The 16,731-nt window shown below is 42.9% G+C and overlaps 1 protein-coding gene across 12 annotated transcripts in view; it reads left to right on the forward strand.

Moving 5' to 3' along the window:
* Nucleotides 1-13,004: 13,004 nt before the first annotated feature.
* LOC118380861 (protein Shroom3-like) overlaps nucleotides 13,005-16,731 on the forward strand; it is a 162,901-nt gene continuing 159,174 nt past the window's right edge. For 10 of the 12 annotated variants that reach the window (XM_052458571.1, XM_052458573.1, XM_052458574.1 and 7 more), the window contains exon 1: nucleotides 13,017-13,873. In XM_052458571.1, coding sequence (XP_052314531.1) covers nucleotides 13,730-13,873 — 144 coding nt within the window. In that variant the 5' untranslated portion in view covers nucleotides 13,017-13,729. Of the gene's footprint in view, nucleotides 13,874-16,731 lie in introns of all 12 variants that reach the window. The other 2 variants (XM_052458569.1, XM_052458568.1) reach the window with 2 other exon arrangements.

A 16,731-nucleotide genomic window follows, 5' to 3' on the forward strand; every position in this document is an offset into this window, starting at 1 on the left:
AAAAGCCACCTCAGACATTACACCTAGAGTATGACGCAAACTTACGTTGGGAAGTTCACAGTAGCAATTAGTGACTGGGGGGGTCGGTCAAGTTATATTGGCCAACAGTCGACATCCCCTTGGGCTTTATTGCCTAATTATATATATTTTTTTTTTTTGTATGACTGTCTCCTTTCAAAATCCTGCTCATTGGTCTGGTTGCCCCCCTCTGAATTGCCTTCAGGCAAGGCTTTCCACTAGATGTTGGCACATTGCTGTGACTTCTTTCCATACAAGCACATTGAGGTCGGGCACTGTTGGCCATTTTCTTTATTTAAGACCTGGCTCGCAGTCTATTCCACATCATCCTGATGGGTTTGAGGTCAGGACTCTGTGCAGACCAGTCAAGTTCTTTCACACCGATCTCAACAAACCATTTCGGTTTGGACCTCGCTTTGTGCACGAGGGCATTGTCCTGCTGAGAAAGGAAAGGACCTTCCCCAAACTGTCACAAAGTTGGAAGCACAGAATTATCTAGTCATTGAATGCTGACTCATTAGGATTTCCCTTCACTGGAACTAAGCCAAAAGCACGAACCATAAACAACCCCAGACCATTAACTCTCAACTTTTGTTGGTGCTATGCATTGGGGCAGGTTGTGTTCGATTTGGCATCCGCCAAACCCACATTTTCCATCTGACTGCCAGATGGTGAAGCGCGCTTTCATCACGCCAGAGAACTCGCTTCCACTACAGAGTCCAATGGCGGCGAGCGTTACACCACTCTAGCCTAGTGGTAAGAGCGTTGGCCTAGTAACCGAAAGGTTGCAAGATTGAATCACACTGGTAAAAAGTACGAATGTGTCGTTCTCTGCTAAATGACTTAAATGTATGTAAATGAACAAGCCAGTTAACCCACTGTTCTTAGGCTGTCATTGTAAATAACAATTTGTTAACTGACTTGCCTAGTTAAAGGTAAAATTAAAAAATGGTGATGTTAGGCTTGTGTGCAGCTGCTCGGCCATGGAAACCCATTTCATGAAACTCCCAACAATTATTGTGCTGATGTTGCTTCGATGCAGTTTGGAACTCTGTACTGTGTTGCAACCAAGGACAGAATTTTTTTTAACGTGCTGCAGTCACGTTCTGTGAGCTAATAACCCTCCCCCATGACTGGGACGTAGAGAGTTCAGAGTTCATTGCACTATGATAAGTCTGTCCATAGTCCAGTGGTCAGAGCTATTGCCACAGCTGGTGTGATCAAAAGGTTTTCAGTGACTTTCAAAACGGAAGTTCAGTGACCTAGTGCCCATTGGCCAAGTTTAAATCAAATTTGATTAAAATACACATATTTAGCAGATGTTATTGTGGGTGTATCGAAATGCTTGTTTCTCCAACAGTGCAGTAATATCTAACAATTCACAACAATACACACAGATCAATTATGAAAGCTGACAACACACCGCTGAGACCCTGCCGAACTACTGCGGTCCATTCGGATAAGGGGAGATCAAGAATTGGAAAATGGATCCTTGTGAATGCTGCAAAACTTGATTTTGCAATTGCTCCAACTGCATGCACCAGTTGTCAGAAAGAAAGTTGCTGCGACTGCTGTCCCTCCGGCTGCAGCAAGTGTGCCTCAGGTTGGTGTGCAGGGGCAAGACCTGTGATACCAGCTGGCCCGGTGTATGACTATGACATCACAATGCAGTCCATTCCCTATGACTATGACATCACAATGCAGTCCATTCCCTATGACTATGACATCACAAAGCAGTCTGGAATTAAGAAATATATAAATATTAGTACGAGCGATTTAAAAGTCTGGTGTATAGATATATATTTATTACACTTTTTTTTCACCTTTATTTAACCAGGTAGGCTAGTTGAGAACAAATTCTCATTTACAACTGCAACCTGGCCAAGATAAAGCAAAGCAGTGCGACACAAACAACAACAGAGTTACACATCGGATAAACAGACGTACAGTTTATAACACAATAGAAAAATCTATATACAGTGTGTACAAATGTAATTAGGGAGGTAAGGCAAAATAATAGGCCATAGTGGTGAAATAATTACAATTTAGCAATTAACACTGGAGTGATAGATGTGCAGAAGATGAATGTGCAAGTAGAGATACTGGGGTGCGAAGGAGCAGAAAATATAACACTATCGGGATGAGGTAGTTGGGTGGGCTATTTACAGATGGGCTGGTTTTCTGGTTACTACGTGATTCCACGTGTGTTATTTCATAGTTTTGATGTCTTCACTATCATTATACAATCTAGAAAATAGTAAAAATAAGGGAAAACCCTTGAATGAGTAGAAGTGTCCAAACTTTTGACTGGTACTGTTTATATATGTATGTATATGTGATGTAAAGACATGGTCAGTATGTGGATAGAATATTTAGTGTATCTGTAGAATACGTAGGATAGAATAGTATAGATAATAGCAATAGTTGAATAGGATGGCCTTGACTAGAATATAAAATGAGTAAAACAGTATGTAAACATTAAAGTGACCATTGATTCCATGTCTATATACATAGGGCAGCAGCTTCTAAGGTGCAGGGTTGAGTAACCGAGCTGTAGCCAGCTAGTGACAGTGACTAAGTTCACCTCCTCCCTGTAGGTTGTCTAGTAATCTGGCCTACTACTGTTGTGTGAACAGTGAGTACAGGTGGGGGCAGGCCATGAAATAGGGTGCAGGCCAGGCAGCAGGCTGTTAGCCAGCCTGCCAGCATAGTGGAGTCTGCCACTAGCACAATCAGTGTAGTCAGCTCAGCTATCCCCATTGAGACCGTGTCTGTGCCTCGACCTAGGTTGGGCAAAACTAAACATGGTGGTGTTCGCCTTAGCAATCTCACTAAGATAAAGACCTCCTCCATTCCTGCTATTATTGAAAGAGATCGTGATCTCTCACATCTCAAAATAGGGCCACTTAATGTTAGATCCCGTACTTCAAAGGCAGTTATAGTCAATGAACTAATCACTGATCATAATCTTGATGTGATTGGCCTGACTGAAACATGGCTTAAGCCTGATGAATTTACTGTGTTAAATGAGGCCTCACCTCCTGGTTACACTAGTGACCATATCCCCCGTGCATCCCGTAAAGGCGGAGGTGTTGCTAACATTTACGATAGCACATTTATTTAAAAAAAAATTTTTTAACGTTTAATATTCACATGGAAAAGTCCACAGGCCCACTCCAAAAGGCTTTCGGAGCCATCATCGACTCAGTGGGTTTTGTCCAACATGTCTCTGGACCTACTCACTGTCACAGTCATACTCTGGACCTAGTTTTGTCCCATGGAATAAATGTTGTGGATCTTAATGTTTTTCCTCATAATCCTGGACTATCGGACCACCATTTTATTACGTTTGCAATTGCAACAAATAATCTGCTCAGACCCCAACCAAGGAGCATCAAGTCGTGCTATAAATTCTCCGAAAACACAAAGATTATTTGATGCCCTTCCAGACTCCCTCTGCCTACCCAAGGACGTCAGAGGACAAAAATCAGTTAACCACCTAACTGAGGATCTCGATTTAACCTTGCGCAATACCCTAGATGCAGTTGCACCCCTAAAAACTAAGAACATTTCTCATAAGAAACTAGCTCCCTGGTATACAGAAAATACCCGATCTCTGAAGCAAGCTTCCAGAAAATTGGAACGGAAATGGCGCCACACCAAACTGGAAGTCTTCCGACTAGTTTAGAAAGACAGTACCGTGCAGTATCGAAGAGCCCTTACTGCTGCTCGATCATCCTGTTTTTCCAACTTATTGAGGAAAATAAGGACAATCCAAAATGTATTTTTGATACCGTCACAAAGCTAACTAAAAAGCAGCATTCCCCAAGAGAGAATGGCTTTCACTTCAGCAGTAATAAAAAGCAGCATTCCCCAAGAGAGGATGGCTTTCACTTCAGCAGTAATACATTCATCAACTTCTTTGAGGAATAGATCATGATTATTAGAAAGCAAATTACGGACTCCTCTTTAAATCTGCGTATTCCTTCAAAGTTCAGTTGTCCTGTCTGCACAACTCTGCCAGGACCTAGGATCAAGAGAGACACCCAAGTGTTTTAGTACTAAATCTCTTGACACAATGATGAAATAATCATGGCCTCTAAACCTTCAAGCGGCATACTGGACCCTATTCCAACTAAACTACTGAAAGAGCTGCTTCCTGTGCTTGGCCCTCCTATGTTGAACATAATAAATGGCTCCCTATCCACCGAATGTGTACCAAACTCACTAAAAGTGGCAGTAATGAAGCCTCTCTTGAAAAAGCCAAACCTTGACCCAGAAAATATAAAAAACTATCGGCCTATATCGAATCTTCCATTCCTCTCAATTTTTTTTTTAGAAAAGGCTGTTGCGCAGCAACTCACTGCCTTCCTGAAGACAAACAATGTATACTAAATGCTTCAGTCTGGTTTTAGACCCCATCATAGCACTGAGACTGCACTTGTGAAGGTGGTAAATTACCTTTTAATGGCATCAGACCGACTGAGGCTCTGCATCTGTCCTCATGTTCCTAGACCTTAGTGCTGCTTTTGATACCATCGATCACCACATTCTTTTGGAGAGATTGGAAACCCAAATTGGTCTACACGGACAAGTTCTGGCCTGGTTTAGATCTTATCTGTCGGAAAGATATCAGTTTGCCTCTGTGAATGGTTTGTCCCCTGACAAATCAACTGTAAATGTCGGTGTTCCTCAAGGTTCCGTTTTAGGACCACTATTGTTTTCACTATATATTTTACCTCTTGGGGATGTCATTCGAAAACATAATGTTAACTTTCACTGCTATGCGGATGACACGCAGCTGTACATTTCAATGAAACATGGTGAAGCCCCAAAATTGCCCTCGATAGAAGCCTGTGTTTCAGACATAAGGAAGTGGATGGCTGCAAACGTTCTACTTTTAAACTCGGACAAAACAGAGATGCTTGTTCTAGGTCCCAAGAAACAAAGAGCTCTTCTGTTGAATCTGACAATTAATCTTAATGGTTGTACAGTCGTCTCAAATAAAACTGTGATGAACATATCAAGACTATTTCAAGGACAGCTTTTTTCCATCTACGTAACATTGCAAAAATCAGAAACTTTCTGTCCAAAAATGATGCAGAAAAATGTATCCATGCTTTTGTTACTTCTAGATTAGACTACTGCAATGCTCTACTTTCCGGCTACCCAGATAAAGCCCTAAATAAACTTCAGTTAGTGCTAAATACGGCTGCTAGACTCTTGACTAGAACCCCAAAATTTGATCATATTACTCCACTGCTAGCCTCCCTACACTGGCTTCCTGTTAAGGCAAGGGCTGATTTCAAGGTTTTACTGCTAACCTACAAAGCACTACATGGGCTTGGTCCTACCTATCTCTCTGATTTGGTCCTGCCGTACATACCTACACGTACGCTACGGTCACAAGACGCAGGCCTCCTAATTGTCCCTAGAATTTCCTAGCAAACAGCTGGAGGCAGGGCTTTCTCCTATAGAGCTCCATTTTTATGGAACGGTCTGCCTACCCATGTCAGAGACGCAAACTCGGTCTCAACCTTTAATTCTTTACTGAAGACTCATCTCTTCAGTGGATCATATGATTGAATCTAGTCTGGCCCAGGAGTGTGAAGGTGAACAGAGGCTCTGGAGCAACGAACCGCCCTTGCTGTCTCTGCCTGGCCGGTTCCCCTCTTTCCACTGGGATTCTCTGACTCTAACCCTATTACAGGGGCTGAGTCACTAGCTTACTAGGGCTCTTTCATACCGTCCCTCGGAGGGGTGCATCACTTGAGTGGGTTGAGTCACTGACGTGATCTTCCTGTCTGGGTTGGCGCATCCCCCTTGGGTTGTGTCGTGGCGGAGATCTTTGTGGGCTATACTCGGCCCTGTCTCAGGATGGTAAGTTGGTGGTTGAAGATATCCCTCTAGTGGTGTGGGGGCTGTGCTTTGCCAAAGTGGGTGGGGTTATATCCTTCCTGTTTGGCCCTGTCTGGGGTATCATCGGATGGGGCCACAGTGTCTCCTGACCCCTCCTGTCTCAGCCTCTATTATTTATGCTGCAGTAGTTTATGTGTCGGGGGGCTAGGGTCAGTTTGTTATATCTGGAGTACTTCTCCTGTCTTATCCGGTGTCCTGTGTGAATTTAAGTATGCTCTCTCTAATTTTCTCTTTCTTTCTTTCTCTTGGAGGACCTGAGCCCAAGGACCATGCCTCAGGACTACCTGACATGAGGACTCCTTGCTGTCCCCAGTCCACCTGGCCGTTCTGCTGCTCTCGTTTCAACTGTTCAGCACCTGAGGTGCTGACTTGCTGCACCCTCAATAACTACTGTGATTATTATTATTTGACCATGCTGGTCATTTATGAACATTTGAACATCTTGGCCATGTTCTGTTATAATCTCCACCCGGCACAGCCAGAAGAGGACTGGCCACCCCACATAGCCTGGTTCCTCTCTCGGTTTCTTCCTATGTTTTGGCCTTTCTAGGGAGTTTTTCCTAGCCAACTTGCTTCTACACCTGCATTGCTTGCTGTTTGGGGTTTTAGGCTGGGTTTCTGTACAGCACTTTGAGATATCAGCTGATGTACGAAGGGCTATATAAATACATTTGATTTGATTTGAGCACACACCATTGTGGGGCCCCAGTGTTGAGGATTAGCGTAGTGGAGGGGTTGTTTCCTACATTCACCACGTGGGGGTGGCCCGTCAGGAAATCCAGGACCCAGTTGCACAGGGCCGGGTTCAGACCCAGGGCACTGAGCTTAAAGATGAGCTTGGAGGGTACTATGGTGTTGAATGCTGAGCTGTTGTCAATGAACAGCATTCCTACATAGGTATTCCTCTTGTCCAGATGAGATAGGGCAGTGTGTAGTGCAATAGCGATTGCATCATCTGTGAATCTATTGGGGTGGTAAGCAAAGTGAAGTGGGTCTAGGGTGTCAGGTAAGGTAGAGGTGGTATGATCCTTAACTAGCCTGTCAAAGCACTTCCTGATGACAGAAGTGAGTGCAACGGGGCGATAGTCATTTAGTTCAGTTACCTTTGCTTTCTTGGGTACAGGGACAATGGTGGACATCTTGAAGAAAGTGGGGACAGCAGACTGGGACAGGGAGAGATTGAATATGTCCGTAAACACTCCAGCCATAGGAAGGGAGCAGCAGAATAGAGTTGTGATCTGATTTGCCAAAGAGAGGGCTGGGGAGGGCCTTGTAGGCATCCCGGAAGGGAGAGTAACAATGGTCGAGAGTTTTTGAAGCTACAGGCAATGAATGTGTTGATAGAACGTCGGTAGCGTTTTCCTCAGATTTCCTTTATTAAAATCGCCAGCTACAATAAATGCGGTCTCAGGATATATGGTTTCCAGTTTCCATTGTAGTTCCTTGAGGGCCCAGATATTGCTGTCTCATCGGTAAGAAGAGGTTGTGGGCCTAATTTACATTGGGATCACATACTGAAAATGATTGCATAACCATCAAATGAATCAGTCTACAGCAGAGTGCCCATGACACTTGATTTCTCCCTGCAGCTTTATAGAGGACCTCAATGGAAACAGATCTCTTGAATGTTTTGTGTATGTACCATCCACAATTTTGGTATCTTTTGCCCGATGTAACATTTTATTTGTTTTGAATTGTCAAATCAAAAATTCCTTTATAAGACACTGCGAAGTACAACTTATTAATCATTTGCAGGAAAAAATCCCAATCTTTAGTGTTAATGTGAAAATGAAAAGTGTCTATGCTATAACTTCCTCCTCTCGGCTCAGAGTAATCCTTTATTTACAGGACTTCACACAGAGGTAAGTTGCACTGGGATCAGCACTCACTCCTTGCTAAGGCAGAGGTCTTAACGCTGAGTAACTGACTGTTTTCTATTTGACAGGCAGACTACAGCATGTGACTGTCACATGAGGACAGTGAAACCCGGGTTGTGTTCAGTAGGGGGCACTGTAGCAAAACTTTAACAAAATATATTTTAAAAATATAATGAGTGTTTCCCTCCCTGTTTCAGTCAATGTTTTCCCATTTAGTAATGAACACGACCCTGACTTTCAACACATCGTGTCTCTGTTTCCTACATGGGCTGATTACAGGACAGTGGCCTTCATCTTAAGCATGAGGCATGTGACCATGTAACCCCTCTCACCATGCTGACCCCTTCTCAGTTTTCATAAGGGGCCCTTATCTGGCACAAGGTGGGAAGGATATCCAAACTCTTGTATCTCGTGTTGGAGATTAAAGTTAAATTGACATGACAAAATGACAGACCCAAATGTAATGGAAGTTAAAACACATACCTATATCTCTATGACAGACCACTCGGGTATATTTCCATTCACGTGGGTTACCGTCTGTCTGTCATTGTTAAGAGTAACCTATCTCTTTGTGTACCTCTGTGGAGCCTGTTTGCCTGTGACTCTCTCATGCTATTAATAAAACATACCACTCCTCCTACTGTCTGTGATGTCGCTATGGCTACCACTGACCTTCAGTGGGGACAGTCTATAAAAGGTCCTTTCTGGAAAGTAAGGAAGGGAATCCAGAACACAGAAATAGAATCACAAACAATTCCATTGGTTCCATATTCCATTCCATGTTAATATCTTACCTTTAATGTAATGCTATAAATAGCCAGTTTTAGCAACAAGTACAGTTTAAAAGTGGTAAATGTGTGATTCTGAGAACAACCTAGCACCAGAGACAGTCTGGGAGTCCCTCTGACTCTCTCTCTCTCTCTCTCTCTCTCTCTCTCTCTCTCTCTCTCACACACACAAAAAGTACAACATTATAGACTAAAATGTGTTTGGTATTCAGAAACAGTTTCTTGTTTGTAGGACACAGACGAGTGTATCTGTTATATTCAAAGAACAAAATGGAACCATTTCAGTATCTTGGAGCACTATCTAAACTACAAAGTAGCTGCCAATATGTTGGTGTTGAGACATTGATGTCACAAGGCTCACTGAAAGACGTAAAGAAGACACTACAGGGGATCAACAGAGCGATAGACTCCATTCTATTGGCACATTGTCAGTACTGCCAATACTTCTGACCACCAACAAGGTAAATGTCCTAGCAGTCCCTGGTACCTGCAGCTGCATAGAGAAGAAGGCTAATGGAAGGCAGCTGAGGTGGCTATACTGGAGCCTGATTGGTCCGGTCGGACAGATTACCTCACATACCGTACTGGAGCCTGATTGGTCCGGTCGGACAGATTACCTCACATACCGTACTGGAGCCTGATTGGTCCGGTCGGACAGATTACCTCACATACCGTACTGGAGCCTGATTGGTCCGGTCGGACAGATTACCTCACATACCATACTGGAGCCTGATTGGTCCGGTTGGCCAGATTACCTCACATACCGTACTGGGGACTGATTGGTCTGGTCGGCCAGGTACCCAGATTACCTCACATACCGTACTGGGGACTGATTGGTCTGGTCGGCCAGGTACCCAGATTACCTCACATACCGTACTGGGGACTGATTGGTCTGGTCGGCCAGGTGGCCAGATTACCTCACATACCTTAATGGGGACTGATTGGTCTGGTCGGCCAGATTACCTCACATACCGTACTGGGGACTGATTGGTCTGGTCGGCCAGGTACCCAGATTACCTCACATACCGTACTGGGGACTGATTGGTCTGGTCGGACAGATTACCTCACATACCGTACTGGGGACTGATTGGTCTGGTCGGCCAGGTGGCCAGATTACCTCACATACCTTAATGGGGACTGATTGGTCTGGTCGGCCAGGTACCCAGATTACCTCACATACCTTAATGGGGACTGATTGGTCTGGTCGGCCAGATTACCTCACATACCGTACTGGGGACTGATTGGTCTGGTCGGCCAGGTGGCCAGATTACCTCACATACCTTAATGGGGACTGATTGGTCTGGTCGGACAGATTACCTCACATACCTTAATGGGGACTGATTGGTCTGGTCGGCCAGGTGGCCAGATTACCTCACATACCGTAATGGGGACTGATTGGTCATATAAACACATAAACATTTTGAATGTATGAATAGGAATGTCAGAAACACATAAATGTGCAGTAAATGCCATCGCGATTCGTAAAGCGGGCAGAGTAATTCAATAGAATACTAAAACATAAAATGTTGATGAATTCCTTCATTCCTGCACCAGCCAGAGATGGCATTTATTGGGAATATCAGTAGATAGATACTAACAGTGCGAAATGTATGTTGGCATGTGTAATTCAATAGAACGTCCTTTAAATCTGCTTTCAGCATTCCCAGACCCTGGCTAAATCCTGGTTTGGTATTGTAATGAATCATGAGATTCCTTTACGTAACTCAACACCGCCACCCTGTGGCCATCATTGAGCGGAGGACACAGTTAATATATATATTTTGTTTCACCAGCGAAGCGTTCAATTGTGATAATAACATGGTAGTAGCGTTGTAATAATTAATAGCATGTTTAAGGAAAACCGTATTTATAGAAAAATATTCAATACAGCAACAGTATTTTATGTATTTTTTTTTCTATGAAGATTTGTAAAACATAGACAAACGTATTCCTGTTTATGTACATAATTGTTGCATAGTGATATCATGAAGACACGCATTGACAGAATGTAGATGTACAAACGGAACCCAAGAAGTTGTCAATTTCTACAATAGTGCAATTTTGGCACAGAGATGCATATTATAAACCTTCCATCTTTAAACAGAGTGTCGGTACGGCCCAAGTCTTATATAAGATGTGTATTTTCTTCGCTAAGACAAGTCTTTCATCTAGCCCTGGACATGAAAAGAATCAAATATGACTTTTTGCTCCTCGCTAATTCAGCCCAGCTGTAGTTCAGACACAATAACAAATGGCTCCGTTAACTTTAAAAACATTCTTCTCATTTTCCCCGTCCACTGGACCTTTACAGATATAATACGATTAAAACCCATACTTCTTTCGATTTGCCCCCTCACCCCATCTGAAAATATCATGATCCAAGATCTAAACAGTTTATTTCAAATATAATTTACATTTTCCCATCCTCTTGTGGAAGGCAGTAGCTTATATACCCAACTTTTCCAATGCATTGTTGAAGAGTTACGAAAACACCCATGGAGCTGTGATTTACTCAACTTTTTTTAATCCATATATATACACACCATTTATAAATATCAATAAGACTGCTAAATAGTCAAGTAATGATACTCGAACACACACACACACACACACACACACACACACACACACACACACACACACACACACACACACACACACACACACACACACACACACACACAGACAGACACACAGACAGACAGACAGACAGACAGACAGACAGACAGACAGACAGACAGACACACACATTTTTACACTCATCATTTGCTGCTGCTAGTCTGTTCTTTATTTTACTCATATGATTTATTATTTATCCTGATGCCTAGTTACCTCATACCTCTGTACATTGGTCTGGTACTGGTGCTCCCTGTATATAGCTCCACATTGATCTGGTACTTCCTGTTTATAGCTCCACATTGATCTGGTACTTCCTGTTTATAGCTCCACATTGATCTGGTACTTCCTGTATATAGCTCCACATTGATCTGGTACTTCCTGTTTATAGCTCCACATTGATCTGGTACTTCCTGTTTATAGCTCCCATTCTTGTGTATTTTATTTGATTCTTCTTGTGTTACTTTTTTATTTGTATTTTAAAACTCTGCGTTGTTGGTTAAAGGCTTGTAAAGCAACGCATTTTCACGGTAAAGTCTACACCAGTTGTATTCGTCGCATGTGACAAATAACATTTGATTGGATTTGTCGAGAAGGAACTTGCAAGTAAGCATTTGTTTGGACAGCGTATGCAATAAAACTTGAAACTCCAAAGTTGATTGCGGCACCAATAGCTAGCGGTACTTGTTGTTCGACACAGGCCTATGACAGAAGCATTAATAGAAAACCCATCATTGTTTTTGCAGTGTGGGTCACAACTAAGTCGGCACTTAGGAACCAGTGTATGTAGGTAAGTAAGCTCCGACTTCAGGTCTACCACCTCACAGTGAGGAACAATTCCTGACTGCATAAGGACCTCATGACCTCATCCTGTGTGTACAGGAGCCAGGAGTGTAGAGGCCCTCTAACAGTGGTCATTAACAGTGGATGAAGATGAGTATTTATCGCCAAGGTGCATAATCCCACAGCCTTCCATTTTTAGCATCTTCATGTTTCATTGCGTCAACACAGTAACACTGACAAGCAGACAGAAGCTATCTGAGCAAATGAGAGGTGTATCAAGCCCTGTCTGTGTTGAACATCTACCCAAGAATAATATAATTAATTATAAGTGTCTAATAGTCAAATATTTGTTTGTTGTCAAATTGATTGGTTATCTACATCTTACTATTAGATGCGAGGCAATTGGTATATACTGTAGCTGATTCACGACTTCCATTTCGACACGGTAATGAAGGAATGCAGATTAGTGTCAGTCAACATAGCCTAGGGCCTACTCGGTCTAAATCAGAAATCTGGTGCAATGTGTGTGAACTGTGATAGCCTAACCAGCATTGTCGTCATCTGAAGATATCATACATGTCTGACTGACCTCAACAAGACAGAAATGACCCGAGGAAACATCTTATCTAGTTCCCTTCTTCATCGGGAGGTCATGAAAATAGTTTTGGGTAACATCAGGTCAGGTGTCACATTTATTCAGATTAAGTCCTACGGAAGCTGTTGCTTCTTCTTATTTTATCCCTCCCTGACGTGCTTGACTTGGAATTTCGGTAAAGTAATCAATACACAATGACGGAATGGCCGTGACGTGGGATGCCGTGTTTGCGTTTCACAGTATGTGTGTCAGGATAAATTAAAGAGACCTTTCATGGTGTTAAATGAACCAACGCGAGTATGTCATTTGGTTTCGCCACAGTCTCGACAGAGCTTGACTTTTTAAAGAAACGGGCCGCGTAGCCTGCTGAAGGGCGTTCCTCTCCACACATGCGCACTACCCTACTTCATCCATTGACTGTGAGAGGAGAGAGGAGTGGGAGGCAAAACTTGCATCCATGGAACTGGAGTGGAGAGGTAATGCGCATCAAGGCAACAAGTATACTTCTATATTTAAAGGTTGCTGAGAATCAACTTGGGGTAGTTTTAGAGAGTAGGCAAATCAAGTTTCGAAGTCTGGTGCGCAAAAACGTTGTTTTCTGACAGGGCAAATTGACCTGATCGCAATGCTACCAGCTCGCTGACGAGGGAAGAGCGCTCCCTTTCTCCCAGCCCAGTGGATTGTAGCAAATTCTATTGTGATGCTAAAGTAGTGTCGGAGGAGGAAGAGGGGCTGACAAACGATCAAAAGTGAATCTATCTACATGTTCAAGTAAACGTGACTATTTTTTTGTCGTTTGTTCTATCCATTTAATGTTATTTTGTGGGCTGTTTAATTTTCATCACTTGTTGCTGACTGTTGGAACGAAAGTGAACTTGTTAAAACTAGACTGCCGTTAGATTGGCAAACCATGTTTCATTTGCTGACTTAATATTCGGTGATGCTAGGAAATGATTTATCCTTCTGGAGTGGACTTTCCCCTCTTGCTATGCTCTTCGGGAAGACTTTAAGAAAATGAGAAGATAAAAATCGGTTCTTCCATCTTATCGGCTTCATTTCCCCTATGCAGTGGGTCTGTTGGACTGAATAGGACCGAGCCACCAGGCTAGGCTACCTCGGCGGTGCTAGTGATTATGGATAGCAGTCTCCCCAGCTACAGCACAGTCATACACCGAGGAAAGACACTGCTTCTGGAGGCTCGGCTGCTGGGTGGGGCACCCTGGGGGTTTCAGCTCAAAGGAGGTCTGGAACATGGAGAGGAGTTAATCATCTCAAAGGTAAGAAAGGTGTGCGTGTGTGTGTGTGTGTGTGTGTGTGTGTGTGTGTGTGTGTGTGTGTGTGTGTGTGTGCTTGTGTGTGTGCTTGTGTGTGTTCATGTGTGTGTGTGTCATCTCATATGTATATACTGTACTCGATACCATCTACTGTATGCTGCCCTGTACCATCACTCATTCATATATCCTTATGTACATATTCTTTATCCCCTTACACTGTGTATAAGACAGTAGTTTTGGAATTGTTAGTTAGATTACTTGTTGGTTATCACTGCATTGTCGGAACTAGAAGCACAAGCATTTCGCTACACTCGCATTAACATCTGCTAACCATGTGTATGTGACAAATAAAATTGGATTTGATTTGAGGTGTTGCCTACCACCTACGTCCTAACTAATCCTCATTCCCCAAGATTTTATATTGCATTCAGGCCTATGGCTCATAGCTATTGCTATGAACACAGCTGTCTATAATATTGATGAAGAGTCCCCGAGGGCAACATTGTTACTTCCCCAGGAGAGTGTCTTGTGACGGTGTTACAATGTCTGATAAAATGTGCTTTTTTCCTAGAAGAGGGTTGAGCAATTTTGATTCAAATAGTATTCAAATCCGCACTACATGTTGCAACAAATACCGGTACCAACAAAATCATAACAAGGAACGCTGTCCTTTTGATAAGTGAGATATTGATGTGTGTTTTTCCATCTGCCTCATCAAGAGTAGATTCATGTTTTTAGTTAGTAGCAGACTGAATACCGATCCAGTGAATAAATCTTAACCAAACACAGTTGATTATTGAATGCTGACCCAGTGTTGAAGAATGGGGCCATTCACCATGCCTGCACGGTTCCCTGCTAAACCTCTTTGCTGGTGCAGACAAAAGTATGTCAACTAAATCTAAATCAAATCAAAGTTTATTGGTCGTGTAGACAGTTTAGCAGATGTAATAGCAGAATTGTAGCAGATGTGCAGTATAATTCCTGTGTTACTACCTCCTAACAGGGCAGTATAATGCTGATGTTACTAGCTCCTAACAGGGCAGTATAATGTTGATGTTACTAGCTCCTAACAGGGCAGTATAATGCTGATGTTACTAGCTCCTAACAGGGCAGTATAATGCTGATGTTACTAGCTCCTAACAGGGCAGTATAATGCTGATGTTACTAGCTCCTAACAGGGCAGTATAATGCTGATGTTACTAGCTCCTAACAGGGCAGTATAATGCTGATGTTACTAGCTCCTAACAGGGCAGTAATAATACTGATGTTACTAGCTCCTAACAGGGCAGTATAATGCTGATGTTACTAGCTCCTAACAGGGCAGTATAATACTGATGTTACTAGCTCCTAACAGGGCAGTATAATGCTGATGTTACTAGCTCCTAACAGGGCAGTATAATGCTGATGTTACTAGCTCCTAACAGGGCAGTATAATGCTGATGTTACTAGCTCCTAACAGGGCAGTATAATGCTGATGTTACTAGCTCCTAACAGGGCAGTATAATGCTGATGTTACTAGCTCCTAACAGGGCAGTATAATGCTGATGTTACTAGCTCCTAACAGGGCAGTATAATGCTGATGTTACTAGCTCCTAACAGGGCAGTAATAATGCTGATGTTACTAGCTCCTAACAGGGCAGTATAATGCTGATGTTACTAGCTCCTAACAGGGCAGTATAATGCTGATGTTACTAGCTCCTAACAGGGCAGTATAATGCTGATGTTACTAGCTCCTAACAGGGCAGTATAATGCTGATGTTACTAGCTCCTAACAGGGCAGTATAATGCTGATGTTACTAGCTCCTAACAGGGCAGTATAATGCTGATGTTACTAGCTCCTAACAGGGCAGTATAATGCTGATGTTACTAGCTCCTAACAGGGCAGTATAATGCTGATGTTACTAGCTCCTAACAGGGCAGTATAATGCTGATGTTACTAGCTCCTAACAGGGAAGTATAATGCTGATGTTACTAGCTGCTAACAGGGCAGTAATAATGCTGATGTTACTAGCTCCGAACAGGGCAGTATAATGTTGATGTTACTAGCTCCTAACAGGGCAGTATAATACTGATGTTACTAGCTCCTAACAGGGCAGTATAATGCTGATGTTACTAGCTCCTAACAGGGCAGTATAATGCTGATGTTACTAGCTCCTAACAGGGCAGTATAATGCTGATGTTACTAGCTCCTAACAGGGCAGTATAATGCTGATGTTACTAGCTCCTAACAGGGCAGTATAATGCTGATGTTACTAGCTCCTAACAGGGCAGTATAATGCCGATGTTACTAGCTCCTAACAGGGAAGTATAATGCTGATGTTACTAGCTGCTAACAGGGCAGTAATAATGCTGATGTTACTAGCTCCGAACAGGGCAGTATAATGTTGATGTTACTAGCTCCTAACAGGGCAGTATAATGCTGATGTTACTAGCTCCTAACAGGGCAGTATAATGCTGATGTTACTAGCTCCTAACAGGGCAGTATAATGCTGATGCTACGAGCTCCTAACAGGGCAGTATAATGCTGATGTTACTAGCTCCTAACAGGGCAGTATAATACTGATAGCTCCTAACAGGGCAATAACTGATGTTACTAGCTCCTAACAGGGCAGTATAATGCTGATGTTACTAGCTCCTAACAGGGCAGTATAATGCTGATGTTACTAGCTCCTAACAGGGCAGTATAATGCTGATGTTACTAGCTCCTAACAGGGCAGTATAATGCTGATGTTACTAGCTCCTAACAGGGCAGTATAATGCTGATGTTACTACCTCCTAACAGGGCAGTATAATACTGATGTTACTAGCTCCTAACAGGGCAGTATAATGCTGATGTTACGAGCTCCTAACAGGGCAGTATA

Source organism: Oncorhynchus keta, chromosome 12 (assembly GCF_023373465.1).
Source record: "Oncorhynchus keta strain PuntledgeMale-10-30-2019 chromosome 12, Oket_V2, whole genome shotgun sequence".
NCBI lineage: Eukaryota > Metazoa > Chordata > Actinopteri > Salmoniformes > Salmonidae > Oncorhynchus > Oncorhynchus keta.